This window comes from Armigeres subalbatus, chromosome 3 (assembly GCF_024139115.2).
Source record: "Armigeres subalbatus isolate Guangzhou_Male chromosome 3, GZ_Asu_2, whole genome shotgun sequence".
Taxonomy (NCBI): Eukaryota; Metazoa; Arthropoda; class Insecta; order Diptera; family Culicidae; genus Armigeres; species Armigeres subalbatus.
The window spans coordinates 108,625,536-108,652,408 of record NC_085141.1 but is presented as its reverse complement, the minus strand read 5'-3'; the positions used below and the strand labels follow the sequence as shown (position 1 = coordinate 108,652,408).

The following is a 26,873-nucleotide window of genomic DNA, read 5'->3' as shown; positions in this document are numbered from 1 at the left end:
AAAATTGATTATAGATTAATTTGACAATAATCAGGAAAAACCGCCGATCTCGGCCTAAGCCGAGAACTCCTGGAACTATAAATTATGCAACTTTGTTGTATTCTCCAGAGTCCAGGGAGAAATAATTCAAAATCTTTCATAATTTCTCAAGTTTCGTTGAATGCAATTCAGCAATCCTGAACTTGAGGCGGAAATTTCTTCGGCAATTTCAGAGCAAGGCTTTCAGAAGTTTCACCTGAAATTTGCTTAGGAATTTTTGGGTGAAGTCTCCAGAAATTCCTTAGAAAATAAGTCTGAAATTTGTGTGAAAAATCCTTCTTTGGTCCTTGTTAAACTTCCTTCGGAAGCTCATGCAAAGAATTTTATCGGAAATTTTACTGGAACTTTAGCGGAAATCTCCTAAAATATCTGCGCGAAAATTTCTCATCATTGTGCAAATTTCTCCCGGAATTTCAGCGAAGTTTTTTTCTCAGAAATTCTTGCGGTGAAGCTTCCCAAAACTTTTGTTGGTGAAGATAATATACAGGGCATGTCCAAAATAACTGGGATAGGCAAATTTTGGGCATAATAGAACCGACCATGGCCATCGGATACCGGAGATATTCCGGGTTTTTCGAAGGTAGGTTTAGAACCGTAAATTTGAGGTGGGTATTAGGAAACAGAGTAATATTAGTAACCACAAATAAAGTAGTGCTTGGAACAAAGTCGTCAATGGTCCATTTTATATTCATTCCTCGCTTCCTGATGGAAAACCATGAAAAAATAACCGTCGAATAACTAGCTTTGGAGACAAAACCGAAATGTCTCCTCTACGTCTTCCGTCTTTTTAGTTGGTTTTTCCTTCCTTACGTGTCAGAAGACTTCTGGAATGTAATCATAATAGAAGATCGGTCAAAAAGCTTGATTCAAATGAATTCGTGGGCTGGTCCCTTTTAAAACTCCTGATTGACACCGATTCTAAGCAAATGGTCATATCTCACTTGATTCTGGTCCGATTTTGAATTTCAACATATGGTTCCAATCAGAAAAAACCACTTACTAATATTATTCTGTTCTGTGTACTATACACATGTGGACGTGATGGCTTAACAAATGGATTGCAAATGGTTTGACTATGTGTTGGCTTGACAAATGGATTGCGAGTGATTTGACTATGCAACTCGACTATGGAATCTCGAGCTCATTCAGTAGCCGCTAGTTTGCGAAGGCCGACGGAGGTCCTTCGTACCTTAGTTGATTAAAGCACCAGTCTAGCGTACTGAGAGTCGTGGGTTCGAGTCCCATCTAAGGGAAAGTGGTTACCTCCAATACATTTTTCAAATCATAATCTTCCACATAATGTACATATTCACATATGAGTTTTCATAACATTGTAAATTAATGTTTAAGTTAAATCCCCGGAATATAGGCAATTAACTTTGATTGAACTGATTATTCTGTTTTTAACCAAAACTTATCCTAATACCCACCTCAAATTTACGGTTCTGAATCTACCTTCGAAAAACCCGGAATATCTTCGGTATCCGATGGCCATGGTCGGTTCCTTGAACATATGGTGAAACTACATTAAATTCCTAGTTTAGGCATTCTTGAATTGTCGAATAGCTACAACAGTTACAACAACATATCTAATTATACCCTAAATTTGCCTATCCCAGTTATTTTGGACATCCCTTGTACATACTGGTGGGAAACCGAGCACGACAAGGCCCGCCTTGGAAGCAATGTTACGAATTACGATGAACGATGGGCGCGGGATATATTCGAGGTGTTCGAGGGAGTCGTCTATCTTGGATTACTAACGTTTCGTAATTTGCAATGGCTACAGTTAGGATAGCTCAAATCAATCTTCAGCACAAAAGAACAGCAACGATTAATCTTTGTAGACTTATGCAAAATGGCAAATCCCAAGTGGCTTTCGTGCAGGAACCCTATTTTCGCAAGGGTAGCTTTTACCTAGGTAACCTAGTGAACCCGGTTTTTGCTGCTTTCAGTAATGAAATGGCAAACTCTCGATCAATGCCGCGTGCATGTGTGCTTGTTAACAATGCTATCGTTGCTACACTTATCTCTGAACTAACAACCAGAGATGTTTGTGCTGTCACAATTGATGCAACTGGCGGATCCCCAGTCAGGAAATACGTCTATTGTTCGGTTTATTTACCACATGATGATGACTCAGCATCCCCTACGGATGCTTTCAAACAAGTTGTCAGTTATTGCACATCAAAAGGCCTTCCGCTAATTGTAGGTAATGATGCTAATGCTCATCACATCATCTGGGGTAGCTCGGATATCAATCTGAGAGACTCCAGCTTGATGGAATACTTAAGTAGTACCGAACTTGGTTTACTTAACATAGGCAATCGCCCAACCTTTATGGTATCTAATAGAGCAGAAGTATTAGACATAACTCTCTGCTCCAATAGAATCAGTCACGAGTTGACGAATTGGCATGTGTCAGATGAGGAATCCATATCTGACCATCGCTACATCTATTTTGATCAGTTGAATGTTTCTTCGCAGACCTTGCGTTTTAGAAATCCCCGTTCAACCAACTGGGATCTCTATACAGAGTTGCTCTCAACAAAATTTCATGGATATCTACCATCCATTGAAACTCCTACCGACTTGGATGATGCCGTTGATACTACAACGTTGCATATCGTGGAAGCTTTTGAAGAAGCTTTGCTTTCTGTGAAAGTCTCAAGAGGAACCCCGTGGTGGAATTCCGATTTGGCTAAGCTCAGGAAGCAGTGTAGAAGGAGTTGGAACAGACGCCATTCAGCAGGGACGGATTCTTTCAAGTTGGCTCGCAAAGCTTACAAGAAGGCTCTACGATCTGCTGAACGATTCGGCTGGAAAAACCTTTGTGCAAATGTTTCCAATTTGAGTGAAGCCACTCGATTGAACAAAATTCTTGCGAGATCCAAGGATTTCCAAGTTGGCGAAATTCGCAAGCCAAATGGCGACTACACTTCTTCTGACGAAGAAGCGTTAGAGCACTTATTTGATACACACTTCCCTGGATGTGTAGATATTGCATCTTCGGATGTTCCTGATGTCTTTTCATGTAGTTATGGGTCTTGGGCTCAGGCTCGTAGAATCATAACTACTGAATCGATTCAATGGGCTCTTAATAGTTTTGCTCCTTACAAATCTCCATGGGAAGATGGGATCTATCCCGTTCTTATTAAGAAGGGTTTGAGCATATCAAACATGTTTTGAAAAAACTTTTAGTATGCAGTTTTGCTACTGGGTATATTCCCATATCCTGGCGGGATGTCACTGTAAAGTTTATCCCAAAAGGAGGACGTGCTTCGTATGAAGAAGCGAAGAGTTTTAGACCCATCAGTCTGACCTCATTTCTTCTGAAATGCTTAGAACGCATTATCGATCATCACATTCGTGATGACTGTTTGGCAAACATGCCTCTTCATGTTAATCAACATGCTTACCAATCTGGAAAGTCCACCGTGACTCTTCTACACAAGGTTGTCTACGACATCGAAAAAGCATTTGCTCAAAAGCAATCATGCTTGGGTGCGTTCTTAGATATTGAGGGTGCTTTTGACAACGTGTCTTTCGATGCAATATTGGAAGCCGCACGTTGTCATGGGCTACCTAATATAATTACCAAATGGATTCACCAGATGCTTAAAACCGACATCTCTACTCGACATTACGTCAAGCAGCGATTAGGAAATTAAGTGTCTGTGGCTGCCCTCAAGGGGAGTATTATCTCCACTTTTGTGGAACCTCGTTGCAGATACGCTATTGAGATTACTCAATAATGGCGGTTTTCCTACCTATGGATTTGCCGACGACTATCTAATATTAATAGCCGGTTTGTGTATTACTACTTTATTCGACCTGATGCAAAATGCTCTTCAGGCAGTCGAAAGTTGGTGTCGCCAATATGGCCTTTCGGTTAATCCGAATAAAACATCTATTGTACTTTTCACGGAAAAACGTAACCGTAATGGTATTCGCCCATTACATCTTTTGACTCTGAAATCAATGTAACGGATCAGGTAAAGTATGTGGGACTAATTCTTGATTCCAAGCTCTCCTGGACTCTAACATTGAGTTCAGAGTCAAAAAAACGTGTATAACTTTCGGTCAATGCCGACGAACTTTTGGTAAAACTTGGGGTCTTAAACCTAAATATATCAAATGGATTTACACAACAGTTGTACGACCAATTTTGGCTTATGGATGTCTTGTGTGGTGGCAAAAGGGTGAAGTGAGGACAATTCAGTCTAAATTAGGCCATCTTCAAAGGATGTGCCTAATGGCAATGACTGGTGCGTTCTCTTCGACTCCACGGCTGCTCTCGAGGTTCTTCTCGACGTTGTCCCACTACACATACATCTCAAACAAGAAGCACTTTCTTGTACTTACCGATTATGGGTTCTCGGTTTCATGGAAGAGAATCCTGTAAACCGCAGTTCTACACACACTTCGTTGTTACAACTCATGGTTGATTGGGACAGAACAGTCCTTGCTCCAAGTGATCTCACACTCGCTAGTAGTTTCCCTTATAGGACATTTTCAACACAATTCCCCTCGCGGGATGAGTGGACATCTGGCTATTTGGAGAGAAGTATGTCGGACAGCATTGTTTGTTATACTGACGGCTCCCTCTTCGAAGGTAGAGCAGGTGCAGGTGTCTACTCGCGTGAGCTAAGATTGGAACAGTCCCACTCACTGGGTAGACACTGCACTGTCTTTCAAGCGGAAATATTTGCCATTATGTGTGGAGTGCAATCCGCACTGCAGAAACACATAATGGGCAAAGTAATATACTTCTGTTCAGATAGTCAAGCAGCTATCAAAGCCCTCGCTTCGGCCAACTCAAGGTCGAAGTTAGTAATCGCATGTCGAACTCAAATAGAGGAACTGAATTCAGTTAATACATTGCACCTTATATGGGTACCTGGCCATTCTTCCATAGCTGGAAACGAATTGGCTGATGAGTTAGCTGGAGCATCACAAGACTTTTTTGGTGATGAGCCCGCTATTCCAATGTCTAAGTGTTGGGTGAAGCGTTTGATTAGCTCTTGGGCTTCCACTCAGCACAAACGGTATTGGAGTAGTTTGGATTCATGTCGACAAACAAAATTGTATATCCGAGAGCCATCTCCGGTAGTAGCTAGCTATTTAGCTAATCTGTCTAAACAGAATTGCAGTGTCTTAGTCAAGGCCTTGACAGGTCACTGCCGACTCAACTATCACATGGCAAATATTCAACGTGTTGAATCCTTTGTCTGTGATGGTTGTGAATCCGATTATGGAACTTCTTATCATCTGATATGTAACTGCCCAGTTTATGCGCAACTGCGTTTCCAAATATTTGGTAAACACTTACTAAGTGAAATTGACTACAGAAACCTGAACCTTCAAAGTATTCTGTTGTTCATAACCCGTTGTGGTAAGGAGCTATGAGCTTTTGTACGTGTTGTATACGTTGTATGCCCTCTTCAAGGGTACCTTTCCCAAACTTCCCATTTTTCTCCCATCCATATTCCTTTCTTTTTTGTTCACTTCCTTTTCCGTCAGGTGCGTGATGAGAAAGGCTGTGAAGGCGATGGCACAAATCTCCCGAATTGAGGTGAACGTGCCCCTGGAGCCGACGTTCTGATACCTGATACAACAACATATCTAATTTTTCCCTAAATTTGCCTATCCCAGTTATTTTGAACATCCCTTGTACATACTGGTGGGAAACCGAGCACGACAAGGCCCGCCTTGGAAGCAATGTTACGAATTACGATGAACGATGGGCGCGGGATATATTCGAGGTGTTCGAGGGAGTCGTCTATCTTGGATTACTAACGTTTGATAATAATATTCGTTGTGAATTACGAAGGCGCATTTTCTGTGCAAGTCGAACCAGAATAAACGTTAAAAAAGATTTACACGCGTTCCATGAAACTTGGACCATGCCGAGGAGGACGCCCAAGAATTCGGGGTATTCGAGAGACGTGTGCTTATGACCATCTTTGGCGGTGTGCAAGAGAACGGTGTGTTGTTGCGAAGAATGAATCACGAACTCGCTCAATTATACGACGAATAAAGTATTCAAAAAGTGCGTATTATATGACGTCACTACTATCTTCGCATAAGCTGAAATGAGCTGCATACGTTTGCGCACCAACGTGTTGCGATAAAGCATGCACTAGAAATGTCATTTTTCTTACGAGCCTACCTGGTTTTGTATACCTAACATTTTGTTAATCCGAACTAACACGCCTAAAAATGAATGGAACATGTTGATAAAATATCGGTGTTGAATTGATTAAATTAATGATTGGTTTATCTCATTTATCTTATCAAAACTTTCCACCGCGGATAATATTTACGAGTATAATATACGACCACCGGGTGTGACAGCCTCATACACCACAAATTAATTATACCAGTTCCGAATTAGTCCACATTGTAATTGTCATTCATGCAAAAAGTTCAACGCGTCGATTTGAGGGGACTGACCGGATCATATACCGCTTGAGGCTCAGCGCCCGAAGACGCTTCATTCTGTTTGTGTTTTATTGTTTTATTGAACGTTTACGAAAGCGCGTGTTAACCTTCTGTCTGTGCTCAAAAAAACTTACGTTGTCTGTGCTCTGGGGTCAAATTGACCCCAAATTGAAATTGCTATAACTTTTTTAATGTTTGGCCAATTTTTGATTTTTTGGGCTGTTTCGAAAGATAATTTAATCATCTTTCAGGTCGTTACCAAAGATTGACTATAGGTGGGCGGGTACATCGCAGGGAGGGGTTTTAGTGAACAAGGGTACAAAAACAGTGATTTTTCATGATTATTTTACTTATACCCGAAAATCCTACCCATTTTGAACTGCAACTTTTAAAAAAAGGCTATGCAGGAAGGCATGTGCTTTGGCATGAGGCGTTGATAAGTTTAGAACTCGGCCGCCAGGTTTTGGTATATTTGAATTCATTATTTTAGACTACTCAAGATATTCCGATATATAGAATTCTCCTCAGTGTAAATATTCTTATCGCACAAAATAAAAAATGGGAAGAACTGCTCATTATATTGAGCACCGCTTTGTAGTGCTAGACATCCTGAACAATGTTGTCGAATACAACTTGGGTGTAGGTCTGAGGGATCTCAAGCTAAAGCAATATTTCATATATGCAAGAATATTGCAAGTACACTAGCGCCGCCTATTTGTAAATTTCCTTATTATTTATTCCGTCACATGACAGTCTATTATCAGACGAACTTTGTTACAGACGTCATCTTTACAAATTTCAAAATTGTGCGATAAGAATATTTACAATGAGGAAAATTCCATACATCGGAGTTACTTGAGTAATCTAAAATAATGAATTCAAATATACCGCCACCTGGCGACCAAGCGCTAAACTAATCAATGTCTCATGTCAAAGCAGACGCCTTCTTGCATAACCTTTTTGAAAAGATGCAGTCCAAAATGGGTAGGATTTTGAGATATAATAAAATAAGCATAAAAAATCACTGTTTTTGTACCCTTTTTTACGAAAACCCCTCCCCGCGATGTACCCGCCCACCTATAGTCAATATCTGGTAACGACCTGAAAGATGATTAAATTATCTTTCGAAACAGCCCCAAAAATCCAAAATTGGCCAAACATTAAAATAGTTATAGAAATTTCAATTTGGGGTCAATTTGACCCCAGAGCACAGACAACGTAAGTTTTTTGAAAAAAGGACACTGTAGCGCATATTTTCAAGATTTTTCAAGCGAATTTGCACCTAGGAGACAGATCTCGGCGAGTTTTACCAAACTACCAAAAATTAGGAGAATCGGTTGAAAACTTAAAAAATGGCAGCCACTCAAAGTGGCCTGGGGTCATATTGACCCCAGAGCACAGACAAAAGGTTAATATCATCGCACCTATGATATCAGAAGAGGGACCACGGGGGCTGACGAATTCGCTGCGTAGCGTACCAAGTGCCAACCGACCGAGTACGCTCACCTACGTACATATGTACATCCATTGCGGTGCGTTGCATTTTATGGTCAGACTTCAAGATTTATTTTTATGGCAAACTTTTATTAGGAAAGTATGTACACTTATGGGAGACTAATGGGGCTTCTGGTTTTTGCTAATATATTTTCAGCGAATTGCGGGTGCGTAACTTTAAGTGCTTTATATTTAGTCTCGAATGGGCCGGTTCAGCTAAGCAAAAGAAAAGTACTTCGTTCTGGAAAATGTGTAGGTATTATGTACTGTACATGGTACAATCGTCTAACCGTTTCCGGGATATTTATCCAATTATGGCTGAGATTTATTGTTTCATTTTTATATGTTTTCAAAATCTTTAAGCTATGTTGTGCAACATGGGTCAATCTACTGCCGTACGCACTCTACCGTTTTTTTGCGACCCGATAGATATCTCATATACGTTTAATTTATTGCTTGTCAGAAACTTAATGTTTTCAAGATGAACCTTTTAGCCAATTACACACTTTGTTGAATCAACCTGTTTGATACTGCAAACAAACTTCTTTTCTGTTTCTTCTGTGACAGTGACTTACGCACCCGTGGTGCATTGCCTATGTTTGCTCACCGTACTTCAACGGACATCGCGATAACGAACGCCAGACTTCGAATAGGTGTGCCTGCCGTCACCAGGTGCGTTGGTTTCGAGTAAATTCCTATTATGAAATCATTTTCGAAAGAATAAACAGCCCCGGCTAATGAACGTGTCTGCCAAGTGCGAATCGAACTAACTGCAGAAGGAAGAAGCGCGTCGTGTTTCCAGCAATATGCCAGCCGAAAATTGAATTCGATGCGTTTTGATATAACTACATTTGAGTCAACAACTGGTCGTTACGCACATGATAGGTCAGATAGATGCACGCATTAGGTACGTACGAGATCCATCTTTTGTGGAGCAAGGTGTCACTGCAACGCGCTCCAATAAACTTGATATACAATCAATCAATCTAACGTTAGCTGAGGGTACCATTAGCGTGGTGTATCGTCTGAGTGGTTTTTTGCACGTTATGCGCAATGTTGAACGAACATACAAAAAGTAAATTATTCATTTTATAGGAATATCATGTTTAATCTCATTGGGATACATTAGACCGACTCAGCCTAGTATGGAGGGAAAAAAAGGGGTTGAATTTTATGTTTTCGACAGGATTTTAAAAATTACGATTCTATCGGCTGGCGCATTTGATTCCCGTTGTATCATTCAAATTTGGAAGATGTATGCTTGTAAAAGCATGGACGATTTTGATCAGCTTAGACTCTTATAATTTTATTGTCTATTTCGACCAACAAAATTTTAAAAATTTACATAGGGGAACTGCTCCTTGAATTCATACCATGTACCCAAATCAATACCATTCGAAAACAAAGAATTGGTGCGCAAATTGTTTTATTTCTAATTTTTGTGATGTTTTTCAGCAGTGAGCACGCCCGATAACAACAAAACACGACACAAATTGAGCCTAAATAGCCTGTTTTGCGAATGTTATTGATATAGGAGCACGTTATTAATAATGGAACAGATACCCTATTTGGATCGCAGAACACTATTCAGTGAACAGGTAAGAAAATAGTTACGCGATGCCACTGGTGCATTTTCCCATATTTTTGGCCGAAAACTTTAGATAATGTTCAAATGAAATGCGCCAGCTGATGCAACAACCGATAGAAATTTTCAGAGAATGATTTTCTCACCCAAAACCAAAATCCTGGGGATGCTCCCTTAATATGTTTTCCCCTTATTATGGCGGGAATCTAACCCACACTCCGCAGCACGCAAATGAGCCCGGACGACTAACGCCACTAACCGCACGGAATGATAAGTTTTATCACATTTGACCTTATGAAATCTCATAGGCGCGCTGCGTCTTACAAAACAAATATTAAGATGTTTTTAAGAATAGTTTTAATTTATAGTGATAGTAAAACATGCTCATGGAAACGCGTCGTGCTTGTATAAAATGCTGCATCTTCCTAGCTAGCAAAACTCTATTGCTAGCCGATGAACTTCAAGGAAGAATAGATTGCCAAAAAATATATAAACCAGTCAACATGAACGTTCAACCAAGACCGCTACGGAACAATTTGATGGTAAGGCTCCCTCTTCGTCGCACTAACTACGGTGCAGAAACTAGAATTCACGGCCTCCATAGAACATTTAATGAAGTTTCATCCATGTTCGACCTCAACTTGACGCAAAATGTTCTTCGTCGTAGATTTTTAGATTTTTTTCGTTGATTGTTTGTTATAAGTCTGCATTGTATTCGTTATCGTTTTTCTTTTCTCTCGACGATGCTTCTATGTTATATCTTCTTGACAATGTACGTATATATCATTAGTATTAGTTATTATTTATATACATCATTAGGATCAAAATGTAGTCTGTTGATAAACTTTGGATCAGATTTCGTTGACAATAATAAATATGTATAAATTTGAATATTGTCTTCTTCTTATTATTATTGGCATTACATCCCCACACTGGGACAGAGCCGCCTCGCAGCTTAGTGTTCATTAAGCACTTCCACAGTTATTAACTGCGAGGTTTCTAAGCCAGGTTACCATTTGTGCATTCGTACACTGAAAACCAAAACTACCCAAAAGTGGGTTGTTTGCACTCAAAACCGTGGTTTGGGCCAATAACCCAAATTTGAGTAAAATGACTTTTCTGGCAATAGGTAGTTTGCCTTTAATCCCATGTAAACAATTTACCCAAAGCTGAGTTTAATTTATCCAAAGCGGACCTTAATCAACCCAAAATAGAGAATATTGAATTTACTCAAATTTGGGTTATTGGGCTGAGCAACCTCGGTGAGGTGTTTGCATCTTGCTCTAGTTTTGATAGCAATCATGGGAAAGAAAGGGAAAACTACCCAAATTTGGGTAAATTTTTTCTGCGATATTCTCAATAGTGCGTATATTGAACTCAAAGTTTGGGTTGATTTATCTGTCCGTGTATATCATGAGGCTGGCACGATTATACTTTTATGTCCAGGGAAGTCGAGACAATTTCCAATCCGAAAATTGTCATGACCAGTACCGGGAATCGAACCCAGCCAGCCTCAGCATGGTCTTGCTTTGTAGCTGTGCGTCTTACCGCACGGCTAAGGAGGGCCCCATAAATAAATTTGAATATTGTATGCAAGGATAATCCATACTCTATGTGCCGAATTTAGAAATAAAAAAATTATCCCAAAACATGCCTGATCTGGATGGGAATTCAAACCCTCAAAACCTGGTAGTTGTAGCTTACTCAGAATGTGGTAGGGTTTGATGCGAACAAGGAAAATATTTTTTTCATCGAAAAATATTCTTGCAGTCAAATGGATATCGTCGGACCAAGAAAAGAAGTAAAATAGATCAGCAGCGCTTTGAAGGTAAGTACTTCTCCAACAGCACAAACGTACTGCCCATGATCGCATAAATATGTTTCCAACGGAATTTCTTTGGATTTCTACGTGAAATTGCTTATGTTTTCTATTAGTAATTCTTCGGAAATTCTAAGGGAAAATTTTCAAAACACGAAGGGTCGTTTGGTTGAAAGTCATTTGACCGAATACAACATGGCCGAATAATACGTTGAGCCGAAAGCTATCTAGCCAAATTCTATTTGTCCGATACGGTTATTATGTGGAAAATGGTTTGATGGTACGACCAAATTGGTAATTTGGCCGAAAAATCCATATGCCCTATCAGGTCGTTTGGTCGAATAGGCCTTGTCATCGAAAATTCCATTTGACCGAAACGGTAGTTTAGCAGAGAGGGCAATTTGGCCGAAAATGTTATTCGGCTGATCGGATTATACGGCGAAAAACGTCGACCGTTCAGCCAAACGCCATTTTCGAACAAATGAGCTGTCGGAGCAAACGACTTTTTCGCCCAAATTATCAGTTCGGCCGTATGATCTTCACCCGTACGTCGCAAACCGTTTTCGACCTTATGTCAGCTCGTCCGGCCAAGCAGCATTTTCGGTCAAACGATTTTTTTAGCAGCTCGGGCAATCAACACCATATGTCCATCTCGGCCAAATGGCCCTTTTCTACCAAACGACCATCTAGGCCTTTTTGGCTAAATGACCTATTCGATTAGACGACTTTTCAGTCAAATGACCTGTTCGGCCGAACGACATTATCGGCCATATGTCTATTTCGGCCAAATGATTTTATGCCAGTCGAGTTTCGGATTAATAACATATTCGGCCAAACAACAAACGGCCCTTCCCCGTCAAAACATTTGATTTCAACTTGAAATTCTGTGGATTTCAACAGGAAATCCTTGGAAATTTACGCAGCTAATTCTTCAAGATTTCCAAAGGAATTTTTTATAATTTACCCGAGGAAATATCTGGAATTTGCATTGTTAGTGACGTCAGTCGTCTAAGCGTATTTGCAAGCCATGGAGTGTGAGTTTGATACCCGCCCTAGTAAGGAGAAAACATTTCGTGAAGCGGGAAACGCTCCACTAGGTGCTAGGTTAGGTATTCAGTCTGTGCGAGCTCTGGTCAAAGATGGTGATCCAGTCTTTCTTTCTTTTAAATTCTACAAAAAGATCTTCCTATTTTTTTACAAAGAGATCTTCCTAATATTTAGGGAAATTTACTCAGAATTTCAATGGTAGTGTTTTTGAGATTACGAAGAATATTCTTCAGAATTTTCATTAAATTTTCTAAGCTTTTACGAAAAGCTTTTTAGATTTTTGAACGAAAAAATGTAAGGAATTTTCAAGAGCCTTTTCACAAGAAATCCTCTGGAGTTTCAACGGCATTGCCAACAACTGTGGGCGGTGACCGCGCACACCTCTAACCATTGTGTGGTTCTCCGAGAAATCTGGAGCATCTAAAAAAATGAAAACTTCTAAATTTTATCGTTAAGCACCAAGATTTTTCTGGTGCATTTGTTTTTGTATTATGAGTATTCACTTAATGTTATGGCTTATACATGCTGTGGCCTTAAACATCCGTGAAATAAAACAAAAAATAATGAATTTCATTGCATAGCATCATTTGACATTCTAACTACGGAATTTATTTCATTTGATTTATTCAAACTAAGGCCTCTGCAGTACATAAAATTCGTCTACATTCAGCTCGGTCAGTATTTCGCCAAGGAACCGGGGAAACCTTAAATCGAACCACCTTGCTCTCTGCGCACCTCGCCTTCTTGTCCTCTGCGGATCCCTATCAGGAACAATTTTCACCGGGTTATTGTCCGATATTCTGAGCATGACATTGTGTATAGATCACCTTGGCCACCGAGTGATTCTTTAGAAAACGAAAATATTCATTTCATAATTAAGGGAAGATCCATTAATTACATAACGCAAAAAATGGCAATTTTCAATCCCACTCCCCCTATGCCACACTTTTTGTATGAGGTATCTAAAAAAATGGTAAGGATTGTCACACTACATATAAATATTGAGGCTGTTCACAAATTACAAAACGCTGGAAGGAGAGGCAGCCGGTCAGACCGTGCGTCACGAGTAATACAAACCAATTAAACCTTCCATAAAAAAGCGTTACGATGGGGAGGATGGAGGTTCAAAATCGTCAAATTTAGCGTTACGTAATTTGCGAACGAGCACATTCCGGATATTCCGGATGAGCATTTGGTAGCATGAGTCACAATGTCAATGCTGTACTCATAATGTACATACGAATGCTTAAAAAATATCGATGCTTTGAATTGAAATTCATAAATTTGCCATTTTTATGAATGTTCTTGATTTACGTTCCCTTAGGGTTATTTCACAAAATTAGTAACGCTGAATTTGATAATTTTGATACCCCACTCTCCCTCACGCAACCCTTTTTTATGGAAGACGCGGAATCCTTCCTTATTTTTCGCTATTGAAAATCGGCCCAATCCACAGTGTTTTCTAACCCAGGAATTCGTGATCGAAAATGTTTTGGCCATGAAAAGTTGATTTTAGAGGCTCAGTGACTTCGGAGAAACGTTTCAGTATGTTAAGCTCCATATTTTGGAAACAAATTTTTTTTTTACTTATCCCCCTAAAAGTGAGATGGAAATTCTCTTTCCTCCAATTATGAAGATACATCATTGGTGTCTTCGAAAAAGTTGTAGAAAAAGTTTCTAGGAAAAATTTTGCTATATAAACTTTATTTCTATCTGCTATAGAAGTCGAGATATGGGTCGTTATTTATGAACGACCACCAAAAAACAGGTTTTTACGATACTTTCGTCAATATATTTTTTAGATTTTTCAAATGTTCTACAAAGACCTCCGTCACGATAAAAAACATGAACCTTTCGAAGACAGTTTCTTCTTATTTTCAATATTGATGAAGTTATTGACGATTTTTTGTTCAAAAATGAGCATTTTGACATTAATTGCATACATGTAGGGGCAAAATGGGGCAGAATTTTAATTAGGAGATTAAAAGTATAACTCATGCACTAACGGTTGCATTGCAACATATATGTGACTTAGCTTTCCGTAAGTACCGTATGGATATGTTTTCTTCTTCTTCTTGTTATATCTAAAAATGAATTGGTATGTATTCCGCATAACTAAGAAACGGCTGGGTTCAAATTTCTTCATCACAATTTCCTATGGGCTTAATATTATGCTTATGTAAAAGTCACGACTTAAACTGAAAAAATATGAAAAATTCACATTAGAATTTGTATGGGTATTTTGTATAGGCAGATGACAACACGCATTCTCACCTACTGTGCAAGACAACGTCTGCCGGGTCATCTAGTTCATGATAATAACACTTACGCCAGACCTATGTCTTGTTTTAATGTCCAAATTTTGAAAATGATTATCGAATCGACGGATATTTTACAGAGAAATACCAATATATCGGGATATTGGTATTTCCAGAGAATTCTAAATGAAAAGAAATAAACTAAAAATTTTGGAACACTTTTCTGTTAACCTGTTTTGCAATATTGTGATGTTTTAGACGTAGCAAACCGGCTTTTTATTATTCCGGGATATTTCGAAAAGTAAATAGGTAAAACAAGTACCTTCGAATTGTTTTCATAAAATTATATTTAAACTTATGATGTTTGAGGCGTCGCTAACCATAGTTTCCATTCAATAAAGATTACTGATTTACCCGATACTGCATTTCCTCTCATCAGCATTCCTGGTTGTTTGGTGATTTCTAAAATAATACAATTTGCCCAAATACACTGGGGTCGCTTTTTGATGATTTTGTTCTAAATACGCGTTGTTTCTTCCCGCGGAATTTGAAATTCATGTCAGTTCTGTAAAACATCCATCCATAATCATTTAGAAAATTTTGTATTTGGCTAAATCATAGGTCTGGCGTAAGTGTAAAGACTTAAGATGACCCTGCAGACGTTGTCCTGCACAGTAGGCGAGAATGCGATCTACATTTTTAAAATTTCCATACAAATTTTATTTTCAATTTTTCTTATTTTTCCAATTTTGGTCGAGATTCTTACATGAGAAAACATTCTCTAAATCCGTCGGACATGTTGATAAACAAATTTGCTGAAGAAATGAAGAAAATCTATCCTAATCTAACATCTTTGTAGAACATTTGAAAAATCTAAAAAATATATTGACGAAAGTATCGTGAAAACCCTGTTTTTTGGTGGTCGTTCATAAATAACGACCCATATCTCGACTTCTATAGCAGATAGAAATAAAATTTATATTGAAATTTTTTTCCTAGAAACTTTTTCTACAACTTTCTCGAAGACACCAATGATGTATCTTCATAATTGGAGGAAAGAGAATTTCCATCACACTTTTAGGGGGGGAAAAGTCAAAAAAAAAATTTTTTCCAGAATATGGAGCTAAACATACTGAAACTTTTCTCCGAAGTCACTGAGACTCTAAAATCAACTTTTCATGGCCAAAACATTTTCGATCACGAATTCCTGGGTTAGAAAACACTGTGCAATCGGCCATTGCGTTCCGGAGATATTGAAAAAACATTGTTTTTTTTCCCATTTTTCCTAAGGGTCCTCTCTTGGAAAAAAAAAATATAATACACGAGAAAGGCAGCATCACCACTAGGTGGATTATTCTGGGTTTTTATACCAAAAAATCTATTCAAAAACCCACTTATTTCTAGGGCCCTTATCTTTAACCGATTTTCTCACAACAAGTTGCATTCGACGGGGAATCCTGTCCTATTGTTTCCTGCTGGCCTCCGGCCTTAGTCTGGTAACTAATAAATAAACGTCCCGAAATGAAACATGAAAATCAAATGAAGTGTCGACTATAGGGAAGCAATTTCCTATTACGGATTGGGTCTACTATAGGGCGAATTCGGTCAGGCTTTAAAATGTTTATTTCAACGAATAAAGTCGTGTATTTGAGTGTTTATGTATGTATCGTGAAGAGGAGATGCAGAACTTGTAATTAGATATCAAGCATAATTAATATGTTGAAATGTGTTACTGCTTATAACAGGAAGATCAAAATTCCGCTACTAGGGGGTGTACTATTGGGCATTTTACCCTATTTTCTTTAATCGGTTTCTACAATTTTTTGATTATTTTCGATGCAAATAAGGCTATCGATGAATAAACAGTGTTGATTATTTGCTTTTAGAAGTTTTTGCTGCTCGAAATATCATAATCCTGCGAAATGGAAATTGAAATTGTGATTGTGATTTCGGACGAGCTCGGTGGTCTAGTGGCTACCGTTTCTGCCTTATAAGCATGAGGTCGTGGGTTCAATTCCAGGCTCGTCCCTTTCCTACTTTGTATTTCTATCTTGGTTCTTTCTGTGTTTCACGTTCTACCAAAACGATTTCTGTTATAACCTTCCACACAATCCCAAAACCACCCGTGGCACATATGAGAGGTCGTAGAGTTCTCTGCATCTTTCTTAAGTAGGTGTCCAACTAACCATCCTTCCCCTTCCTACGCATTCGCAAGGCCAGGACAGATCTCAACTATTGTAGAGTGCATTGCTTCCATCTAAGAGATAGTGATTAGTCCCAAATCAATATCTGTGGTAACGGATGAAAGTGCTGCTACTCTCATACAATAGTCTTGGCTTGTACCACCTACGAATTTGTGCGAATTGCTCAATGCTAATGCTAATGAAATTGTGATTGTGATTTCGAACGACATGGATGGATGTAGGCCCTTTTCACATGTTATCTATATATAAAAAAATGAAATGGTCTGTGTTCGTATCCACATAACTCGAAAACGGCTGGATGGATTTTCTCCATTTCTTCAGCAGATATGTTCGTTATCGTTTCCGACGGGTTTATATGATATTTCCTCATGCGAAAATTACGAGTAGAGTTAAATAAATTGTGAAAAACTAGAATTTAGATTCGTATGGAAATTTCGCATAGGCAGTTCACAACACGTATTTTCGCCTACTATGCAGGACAACGTCTGCCGGGTCGACTAGTCAAATATAAAACTCGGTTATCAAGAAAAGATTGCAGAAATTGGCGACTAACAGAGTTATTTTTTTTCTCCCAATTATATATTCACCAAAAGCTACATAGGTTCATTGGAAGAAATGCTGACGTAAACTCTAGAATACATATATTCATAAGTGCAATCGACATTATCATAAGAAAATAGTCATGGAGAGCATTATCAGTTTCAATTGGAAAAGCCTTATCATACATATCTTTGTCTCTTCGACTAACGACTAACGAACGATGTATGACCCAAAAACTACTGAAGCGCTGATAAGTCTATCTTCAACATTCCCAATTAGGTACGTAGAAACTTGCTTGTGCAAGCCAATCGCAACATTCAGAACGGCACACGACTCCGGCAAGTATGAGTCAATAATCTTGAACATGAAATTGAACGTAAATGAATTGCATTTTAATTGCACTTTGTTTTTGTGGCTGTCCGCTTTTATCTCCTTCGTCCGAGTGCACTCGGTCAATCGCCTCTAGTGAGTGAAATTCTTCCCAAACCCACCTACCTGCTTTGTCGGTGACTGATACTTGAACAGGCCGGGCCGATTGCTGTTCGACAGGAGTCCAACCTTGTCTTCTGCCACGGATTTGACGTCCTCGATCCCGGTGCCGAGCAGTTCGTTCTTCAGCAAACAGCTGTAGGCTATGCTGTCCCGTGCCGTTTCACCGCAATCGCGCTGTTTCTTGTTCGATTGTGGGGAGTTTTCGTTTGATTTGGTACTAAGCGAGGCGAAATTGGTCTGCCAGTTGTTGTTGGCCCTGCGTTAATGAGAGGAGGAAAACACACATTTCGGTTAGAACATTAACGATTTTACCTTGGCCTAGATGCAGGTGTGGGTGACCCACATCTGGATAATTTGTTCAATTATTGTATGATGTGGGCTATAAAGAATTGAATTATAATGTAACACAATACGGAAGTGTCACATACGTATTCGACGATTTTGCTTTTGTTGTGCAACATTGATGTACATTAACGCTTCAATATCACTACAACCTACTTAAATCTATAGATGTTAAAACATTGGGATCTTAGTTGAGGTTTACATTTTAAAATATAACCCAAATATCACAGTTCAACAAACTACTATCGGAAACATTGTTCATTTTATTTGTTTGTACGGTTGTTGTTCTTACAATCAGCATTCAAAAAGTCCCTATTTTGTAAGAGGATGAGATTGGGGCAATTGGGGCAAAATACGTATTTCTAAGTGTGTAGTACGTGACAACATACAATTCCTTTTGATATTTTTCAATTTGAATACATTATGAAAACTGCCTTCAGCACTTATTTTTTAAGAGGGTTACTGCCGAAGTTCTGAGGAGGGGTGAAACATATTTAAGCAGTTCGCGAGCCATTCAGAGATAATGTCGTCTACTAGGACACTGTTTTAACTATCCAGAAATAAACTACATGCACAATGCATACATGCATTGCATCTGCCGTTTAATTGATCTATTGTTTTGTCCGTCATTGGTATTTATATTTTTTGATTATAAGCTTTTCTGATTATCTCGGTAGTCTTATTCTGTGAATGTCGGAATGAAAGTCGTACTGAAAGTGCTGAATAGTTTCAGAGAATGTACAGAATTGGAGAAAATATTTGCAACTAATCGAATGCAGTCATTAATATGGGTAAAAGTATGCTTGAAATGAATAAAATTTAGTGGAAAACAACATAATTGGTTTTTAATTTTGAAAACATTTTTGTTATCCATTTCATAGAGCACCTTTTTCTCAGCTGCAACATATTTTTTCCAACTCGTAGACCCTAAATTTGATGTTTAAAATCCATTTAAAAAGTTTTTGGAAATTTAACTGTTTGGCACTTAGCTCACAGGTTGGCAGGTCGTCCCATAGTAAAATCGAGTTAGGGGTGTTCAATAAGCTAAATTAATAAGTTTTCCAAAATTGATTTAAAATAGTTCCCGTGCACTTAAATTCTTAAAAGTTAAGTTAAGAGAGTTCAAATATTAGGGACAAAATGCTACCTATGCAGTGCACAGGTTGCACATGCGGAAGCGACACCTCTGATACAATGTTCTGCTTAGAATGAGAATAGACATAGAAAAAAAAAGAACAACAGGCTGTGTGATGTTTTTATAACAATTGCAAAATATGGAGGGAGGTTGGCTAAGTGAACGTTACGTAATTAAAGTGGGGGGGGGTCTGGTCATGCGTTACTTGTTGTTACATGAGGGGAGAGGGAGTTCAAAATCCACATTTTTTGCGTTACGTAATATCGTAGTTTCTGCTTTTATAGAAATATATAAGAATTAAACTATGTTTACAAGATTAGCATCGTATTCTGGGAAATATCAGAGCATATGAGGCAAATGATTCTTGTTATATTGTGTTTGGGTACTGATAAAAGCTTGTTGCGAGGTGTGTTTGTCAGTAACAAATTCTGATGACAACAAAGTTAGGCGTTGCTCGAATATTGATTCCCTGATGTTGACATAAATGAGTTTACTGCTCCTTGGATTCATAACATGTAAATCAAAAATAATCAAAAACGAAGAATTGGAGCACACGCAGGATAGCAAAAAAAAAAACTACGTAAGTTAAGCCAAAATTGTCTGTTTCGTCGATGTTATTAAAACAGAAGCGTTATTAATAATAGAACAGATACCCTACTTTTCCTAAAAGTCTTGTTGCATCGATTAGAAAGTTGCAACTGATGCCATTGTTATATGAGGGATGCCTCATGAAATACTGAATACTGTTATCAAGAAAATTAATTAGCTCTTTTTTAGTGTAATGTTTTCACTGTCATAAGACGAGTTTAGTCTTCTTCTTATTATTATTATTAGCATTACATCCCCACACTTGGACAGAGTCGCCTTGCAGTTTAGTGTTCATTAAGCACTTCCACAGTTGTTAAATGCGAGGTTTCTAAGCCAGGTTACTATTTCTGCATTCGTATATCAGCTAACACGATGATACTTTTATCCGAAAATTGCCTAGACAGGCACCGGGAATCGAACCCAGCCACCTTCAGCATGGTCTTGCTTTGTAGCCGCGCATCTTACCGCACGGCTAAGGAGGGCCCGAGGGACGAGTTTAGTACAATTACATTTAATTCCACCAAATCGTATTGGCAATTAAAAGTGAGGTTAGGTTTCGAAAAATTTCAAAACTGGAATCAAAATTTACGAACTCTTATCACTTCAATTGTATGAATCAAAGCAGGGTTTTCATTATCAAACATTTTCTTCCATTTTAAGCACAAGAAACAGTGCATATAACGTGTCAATCATCAATTTGTCGAATGATGATCCTTCGTTTTTAACCTCACTTTTATCTGCCAATTACTTTTACATATACGTATTTCGATCTCAGCTGTAAGGTCGTCTTCAGTGTCTCGTACTTGACTCGACTTGAAGACTCATCGGAGAAGCTCGAGTAAAGACAGTAAACCCAGTGTTACCAAGGATGAAAGCACAGACAAACAGACATAACACTCGTGAAATGCTCATCGCTCACTGATTTACTGGTCAATTTAAGTAATCATTAATTGGCCAATTGCCACCCACCCACCGCGAGTTTGCATCGGTGGTGACGAAATCGAGGTGGTAGAAGAATTTGTGTACTTGGGCTCACTGGTGACTGCCGAAAATGACACCAGCAGAGAAATTCGGAGACGCATAGTGGCTGGAAATCGTACGTACTTTGGACTCCGCAAGACGCTCCGATCGAATAGAGTTCGCCGCCGTACCAAACTGACAATCTACAAAACGCTAATTAGACCGGTAGTCCTCTACGGACACGAGACCTGGACGATGCTCGTGGAGGACCAACGCGCACTTGGAGTTTTCGAAAGGAAAGTGCTGCGTACCATCTATGGTGGGGTGCAGATGGCGGACGGTACGTGGAGGAGGCGAATGAACCACGAATTGCATCAGCTGTTGGGAGAACCATCCATCGTTCACACCGCGAAAATCGGACGACTGCGATGGGCCGAGCACGTAGCCAGAATGTCGGACAGTAACCCGGTGAAAATGGTTCTCGACAACGATCCGACGGGCACAAGAAGGCGAGGTGCGCAGCGGGCAAGGTGGATCGATCAGGTGGAAGATGACTTGCGGACCCTCCGTAGACTGCGTGGTTGGCGACGTGTAGCCATGGACCGAGTCGAATGGAGAAGACTCTTATATACCGCACGGGCCACTTCGGCCTTAAACTGAAAAAAAAAATAGTTGGCAAATTGATCACTCGTGGCGCATGCATCGGATTTGCTCGAGTTAGACGTTTGCTCACTATTGCCATCTGGTACGTGATTTGCCCAACTTAGTGAAAACTACAGATGTCGTTAGTGTGTGTACGACGATTAATTTAATGAGTGAATGTTCAATGTGTTATGTCTGTTTATCTGTGATGAAAGGATTACCAAAGATCCATAAACCAAGAAAGGAGATGCGAGAGATAGTTTCATCAGTGGGTTCCCCTACGCAAAACCTGGCCAAATGGTTAGTGAAGGAGTTGCAAAGTATGCCGAAACCATTCCCCAGCAGGTCAGTTATCAACACCCAGGAGTGCGCCCAGAAGCTATTGGACACATCAAATAAGAGGACATAATGGTATCTTTCTACGTAGCGGCATTGTTTCCAAGCGTTCCAGTTGAAGACGCTCTGAATCTTTTGGAGGATTGGTTGCTTACATAAAGGACAGAAACAGTATGGCGAAGAAAGGTGAAGATGTACCTAAATCTGGCAAGAATATGCATGACGGATAACCACTATACATTCCGAGAAAACTACTACAAACAGACGAAAGGAGCACCTATGGGAAATCCGCTATCACCGTTTTTTGTGCGAACTTTTCATGGCGAACTTGGAAAATAACCTGCAGGATCAATGAGTACTACCCAAGAAATGGTGGAGATACGTCGACGACATTTTCAGCATCATCAATCAAAAGGATCTACCCAGGATTTTGGAAGCGATAAACAACGTGCATAATGACATCAAGTTTACCCATGAGGAAGAAAAGGAAGGTAAATTACCTTTCTTGGATTTACTGGTCATCAGGGAAGCAAGTACGACATTGAGCCTCGAAATCTACAGGAAGCCAACGAACACCATCCCATATACATCGAGCCACTCGTATCAACATAAAATGGCAGCGTTTCATCACATGATCCACAGGATGCAGACGATACCTCTGAGCGAAGAAGAAAAAACGAAGGAACTACAACATATGTTGGAAACAGCGAAGATCAACGGATACCAGGAGAGGACTATACGAGCAGGGATTGAACTTATCATTTAGTATTCAGCCAATAACTCATTCCAGAGGCGGAATTCCGAAAAGTGTTGTATGGCGGACTCCTAGCGCTGATTCCCCTCTACAACTTTGTCTAAGGGTACTTTGCTCTATGTCTAATATTTACCGCGGAAAACGCTAGGAACACTCAATATACTAAATGATAATAAGTGTTATTATCATTTAGTATATAAAATGATACAAAGTTGTAGAGGGGAATCAGCGCTAGAAGTCCGCCATACAACACTTTTCGGAATTCCGCCTCTGGATTGAGTTATTGGCTGAATACTAAATGATAATGAAATGATAGGTTCAATCCCTGTATACGAGCAATCATCAACAAGAAGGAAAGAAATACGAAAAAAACTATGTAGGCCAAACAAAAAGATCATTAGATGTAAGGTTCAAGGAGAATATGGCGGAAGTAAGCAAGGCGAAAAGGGAAAATGATAAGGGATTGCATTACAAATTTAGATCCAAGGTAGCAGAACATGTATATAAGGAAAATCATTCAATTACGACATCAAATATTAGAATTTTATGAAACGTCTCTACACCGTGGAAACTTGATGTGGTTGAGAGCTCGGAGATCTATCGACAGGTACAAACCTCGCTGTTGAATAAAGATCATCAAGTTTCTACCTAATAGCCTATTCAGATTGGGCTATTTATGACTTTGTTAAATGAGAGGGTATCCAATTATTACGAGGTGTTCAGACTGCAGCAAGATAATATATCTTGACGTTTCTATGTTTCCTCATTTGCACGCTAATACAGGGTTGAATTCAAGAAGAGTTTTAAAATTTAATTTGCGAAATCAAGCATTTGTGTGGCGACAATCGAACATTTTTTCTGAACAAAGTTTCTACGAAAAAAAAATATAAAAAAAAATATGAAAAGGGATTTTCGAAGAATATTTTAAGCTCTCATTAAGGATAATGAGCGAAGCTACATTCATTAGTTGGGTGCACCGTTCTTCGGGGAATCAGACTATTCCTCAATTTATTTTTAAGTTTAAAAAGTATTTTGATTCTGTACTTTGATCGAACGGAGATTTGAAAGAAAAATTTAGATACTTTTGGGAATTCTCACAAATAAATAAAAAAAGGACGATTGGACCAATTTTCAAGAAATATTATCGAACTAAAATGTATTTCCTCCAGTATCTCCATGTATGAAGGGCAACTCAGCAATTTAATTTTTTTTCAAAATGGAAACTGAACCATTGCGTTCTACTCGACAATAAATGATACAGCTTCTAACAAAATCGAATCGTGTGAATGTGATATAATTTAAACTGGATTTTGGATGAATTAATGCATTACTAATCCATGTTTTATTAAAAGGTTATTCTACTTTATATATACATCCCATTCAAATCGTACAGTTGTCCCACGTGAAAAATGTTGAAATCCAAAGTATATTAAGCCATTCAAGGAGCAGAATTGAAACAATTTATGAAATCATGTTTATTCATCAAATATATTCGTTTTACAACCATTCCTACGATTTAAATTGTCTTCCGCATTGGCCCTTGAACTTTGAAAATTTATTCGATTTGTTCTATTAAATCTAGGTTTAAGTTGAATACTTTATGTTAATTCTAGAGAGCATCTGTTTTTTAAACAATTCATGTTGAATAAGTGGAGAATAAATAATTATCATCATTATTTTTCATCATATAAAATGCTTTCCACAAAACCATCACAATCCGAGTTATTCTTCAGCGCTCAGAAGATTTCCATATAACATGCATTCGACCCTGCTGCGATAGAAAGAGCATGACTGTCAACTACAAAACGAAATGAAAACAGAGAGAATTTTCTCTCTGGCAAAGAGAGCGTGACGCTTGTCAGTTTTGTTTTGTTGAATTTCTCCCTGCATTCCAGTTAGAACGAAAGCTCTCTCGTAATAATTGTTCATAATAAATTCTTTATGCCTCTTTTTAGCGGGTATCTTTTGACAGCGCAAAATGTATGGAATATTCGTAAATAATGACATCATAAAGCGTATTTACCCTGAAACGCCAATTATTATGTCATTAATGGCGTAATCTGAATAGGCTATAAGCAATAAGATAATCTTCTTCTTCTCTTCTATATACATAAAAATGAATTTCTGTCTGTCTGACCCTTATAGACTCGGAAACTACTAAACCGATTGGTGTGAAAATTTGTATGCAGAGGTTTTTGAGGCCGGGGAAGGTTCTTAAGATGGTTCGAGACCCCTCCCCTCTTTGAAAAGGGGGGCTTCCATACAATTAAACTAGGCATTTCTGAATAACTCGAGAAGTCGTCAAAGAATAAATCACTTTTAGGAGAAACGGAGTTCGTCGGGTCTGCTAGTTATTAATAAGAAGCACAGTACGAGGCCTTTTCGTGTAGAGTGCTGCACAATGGGGTCCTGTCGGACCCCATCCGGGTCGGAGCTAGTGTGAGGCAAGGATGTATTCTATCACCGTTACTGTTCTTCATCGTAATCTACGAGATTCTGGTAGATGCGATTGACCGTGAACCAAACCGCGGGCTGTTATGGCAGCCTATAACCATTGAGCACCTAAACGACTTCGAATTGACTGATGACGTTGCACTCCTCGCGCAACGGCGCTCTGATATGCAGAGTAAGCTCAACGACCTTGCCGAGCGCTCCTCTTCGGCAGGTTTAGTCATAAACGTCAACAAAATTAAATCGTTGAATGTAAACACGGTGACTCCTTCCAGTTTCACAGTAGCCGGGCAACCAGTGGAGAATGTTGAAAGCTTCCAATATCTTGGTTTGGAATTGGATTCATAATTAAAGTAATAAGATAATTAGTTAGTTTAGATATATAAGGCAATTAGATTAGGTCCTTCGTAGCTTAGTATGGAAAGCACCTGTCTAGCGTACTGGTTTCGTGGGATCAAACCCCACCGAAGGGAGCGGTTACCCTCCAATACCTTTTTCGAACTAAATCTATCACATGTTGTGCATATGCATAATCGAGTTTCAGACATAGTAAAATTAATTTCCACTCCGGGTGGCTTAATACCCGGCATATAGGCAATTAACTTTGAATGTACTATTATTTTAGTTATTTTAGTAACTATATCAAACAAACTAACATGAGATTTTGCAATTTTGTTGTTCATATATTAATGATAAAATTTGATATTCTTTTACTATTTTCTATTACCTGGGAATGCAATTTTTTGTTTTTAAGTAATACATCACGTAATCAAAATTCGGGACTGATTTGTAAACAAACATTGGAAGGCGAATTCCAATTCCAATTCGGTATGTATCCAAGAGAATAGACTTTCCTCTGCCAGGTAAGGGAACTAGTTCTAGAGAAAAATGCTTGCATTCTACGGAATCCGTAAAACCATCTTTGTTTACAAAATAAGTTACGTCCAAATCTCAAATCGGTCCCGAATTATGCGAAATTCGAAAATTTGCTATTGAACAAAATCCTTACAAGAATTAAATTTTATCAATATTACGGGAAAAGTGTTATTTTTTGCCCGAGACAAGAAAACAAGTCGAGATGGGACTCTTTAATTCCATGCTTTAAGCCTCATTTAACTGGTTACGTGTTGAAATGTTCGAAATTTGGGATGTTTGTCCTTAAATCATACCAAATACATGCGTTTCAGAATCGTTTTGGGACCCCAATCAACTGTGCAAAATATGGGCTCGATTGGTTGCGACCTCGCATGCCGCATCGCGTTTTAAATTTACAAGGAGATTAGTATGGGAAAACGTACTTTTTCATATTTTTGCTATTAGCGGCTTCAATTTATCATCAATCACGTGACTCATTACGTTAGCATATAGTCTGGAAGATGCCGAAGAAGGTACGTAGCTGGAAGGTCTACAAAAAATGTTATTACGTTTCGAAAATTGATTGTTGAAATTGATGCAAGAAATCAATGTTTCTGCCAGCACTACCGGACGACCTATAGTTATCGAAGGGCAAACCCATCTTCCTTCTTGTTGGATTTTTTTTCTTTGTGAAATAATTCAGGATAGCTCCCATGAGCTCTAAAACCCTATAAGATCAATTATTTTGAAATAACACTCAGTTAAATTATTGGTCTACGTAGTTCGGCAGTGCTGGCAGAATAAACGATTTTTTGCATATGGTTTGAACACTCAATCTTCGAAGCGTTATAACTTTTTTGTTGACGTTACAGCAACGTGCCTTCTTCA

The 26,873-nt window shown here is 38.8% G+C and overlaps 1 protein-coding gene across 4 annotated transcripts in view; it reads right to left on the bottom strand.

Annotated features, from left to right (window-relative positions):
• Positions 1-26,873, bottom strand: part of LOC134224635 (fizzy-related protein homolog) — an 80,745-nt gene that overhangs the window by 42,130 nt on the left and 11,742 nt on the right. For all 4 annotated transcript variants that reach the window (XM_062704072.1, XM_062704074.1, XM_062704073.1 and 1 more), the window contains exon 3: positions 17,926-18,178. In XM_062704072.1, the coding sequence (XP_062560056.1) occupies positions 17,926-18,178 (253 nt within the window). The remainder of the gene's footprint in view (positions 1-17,925; positions 18,179-26,873) is intronic.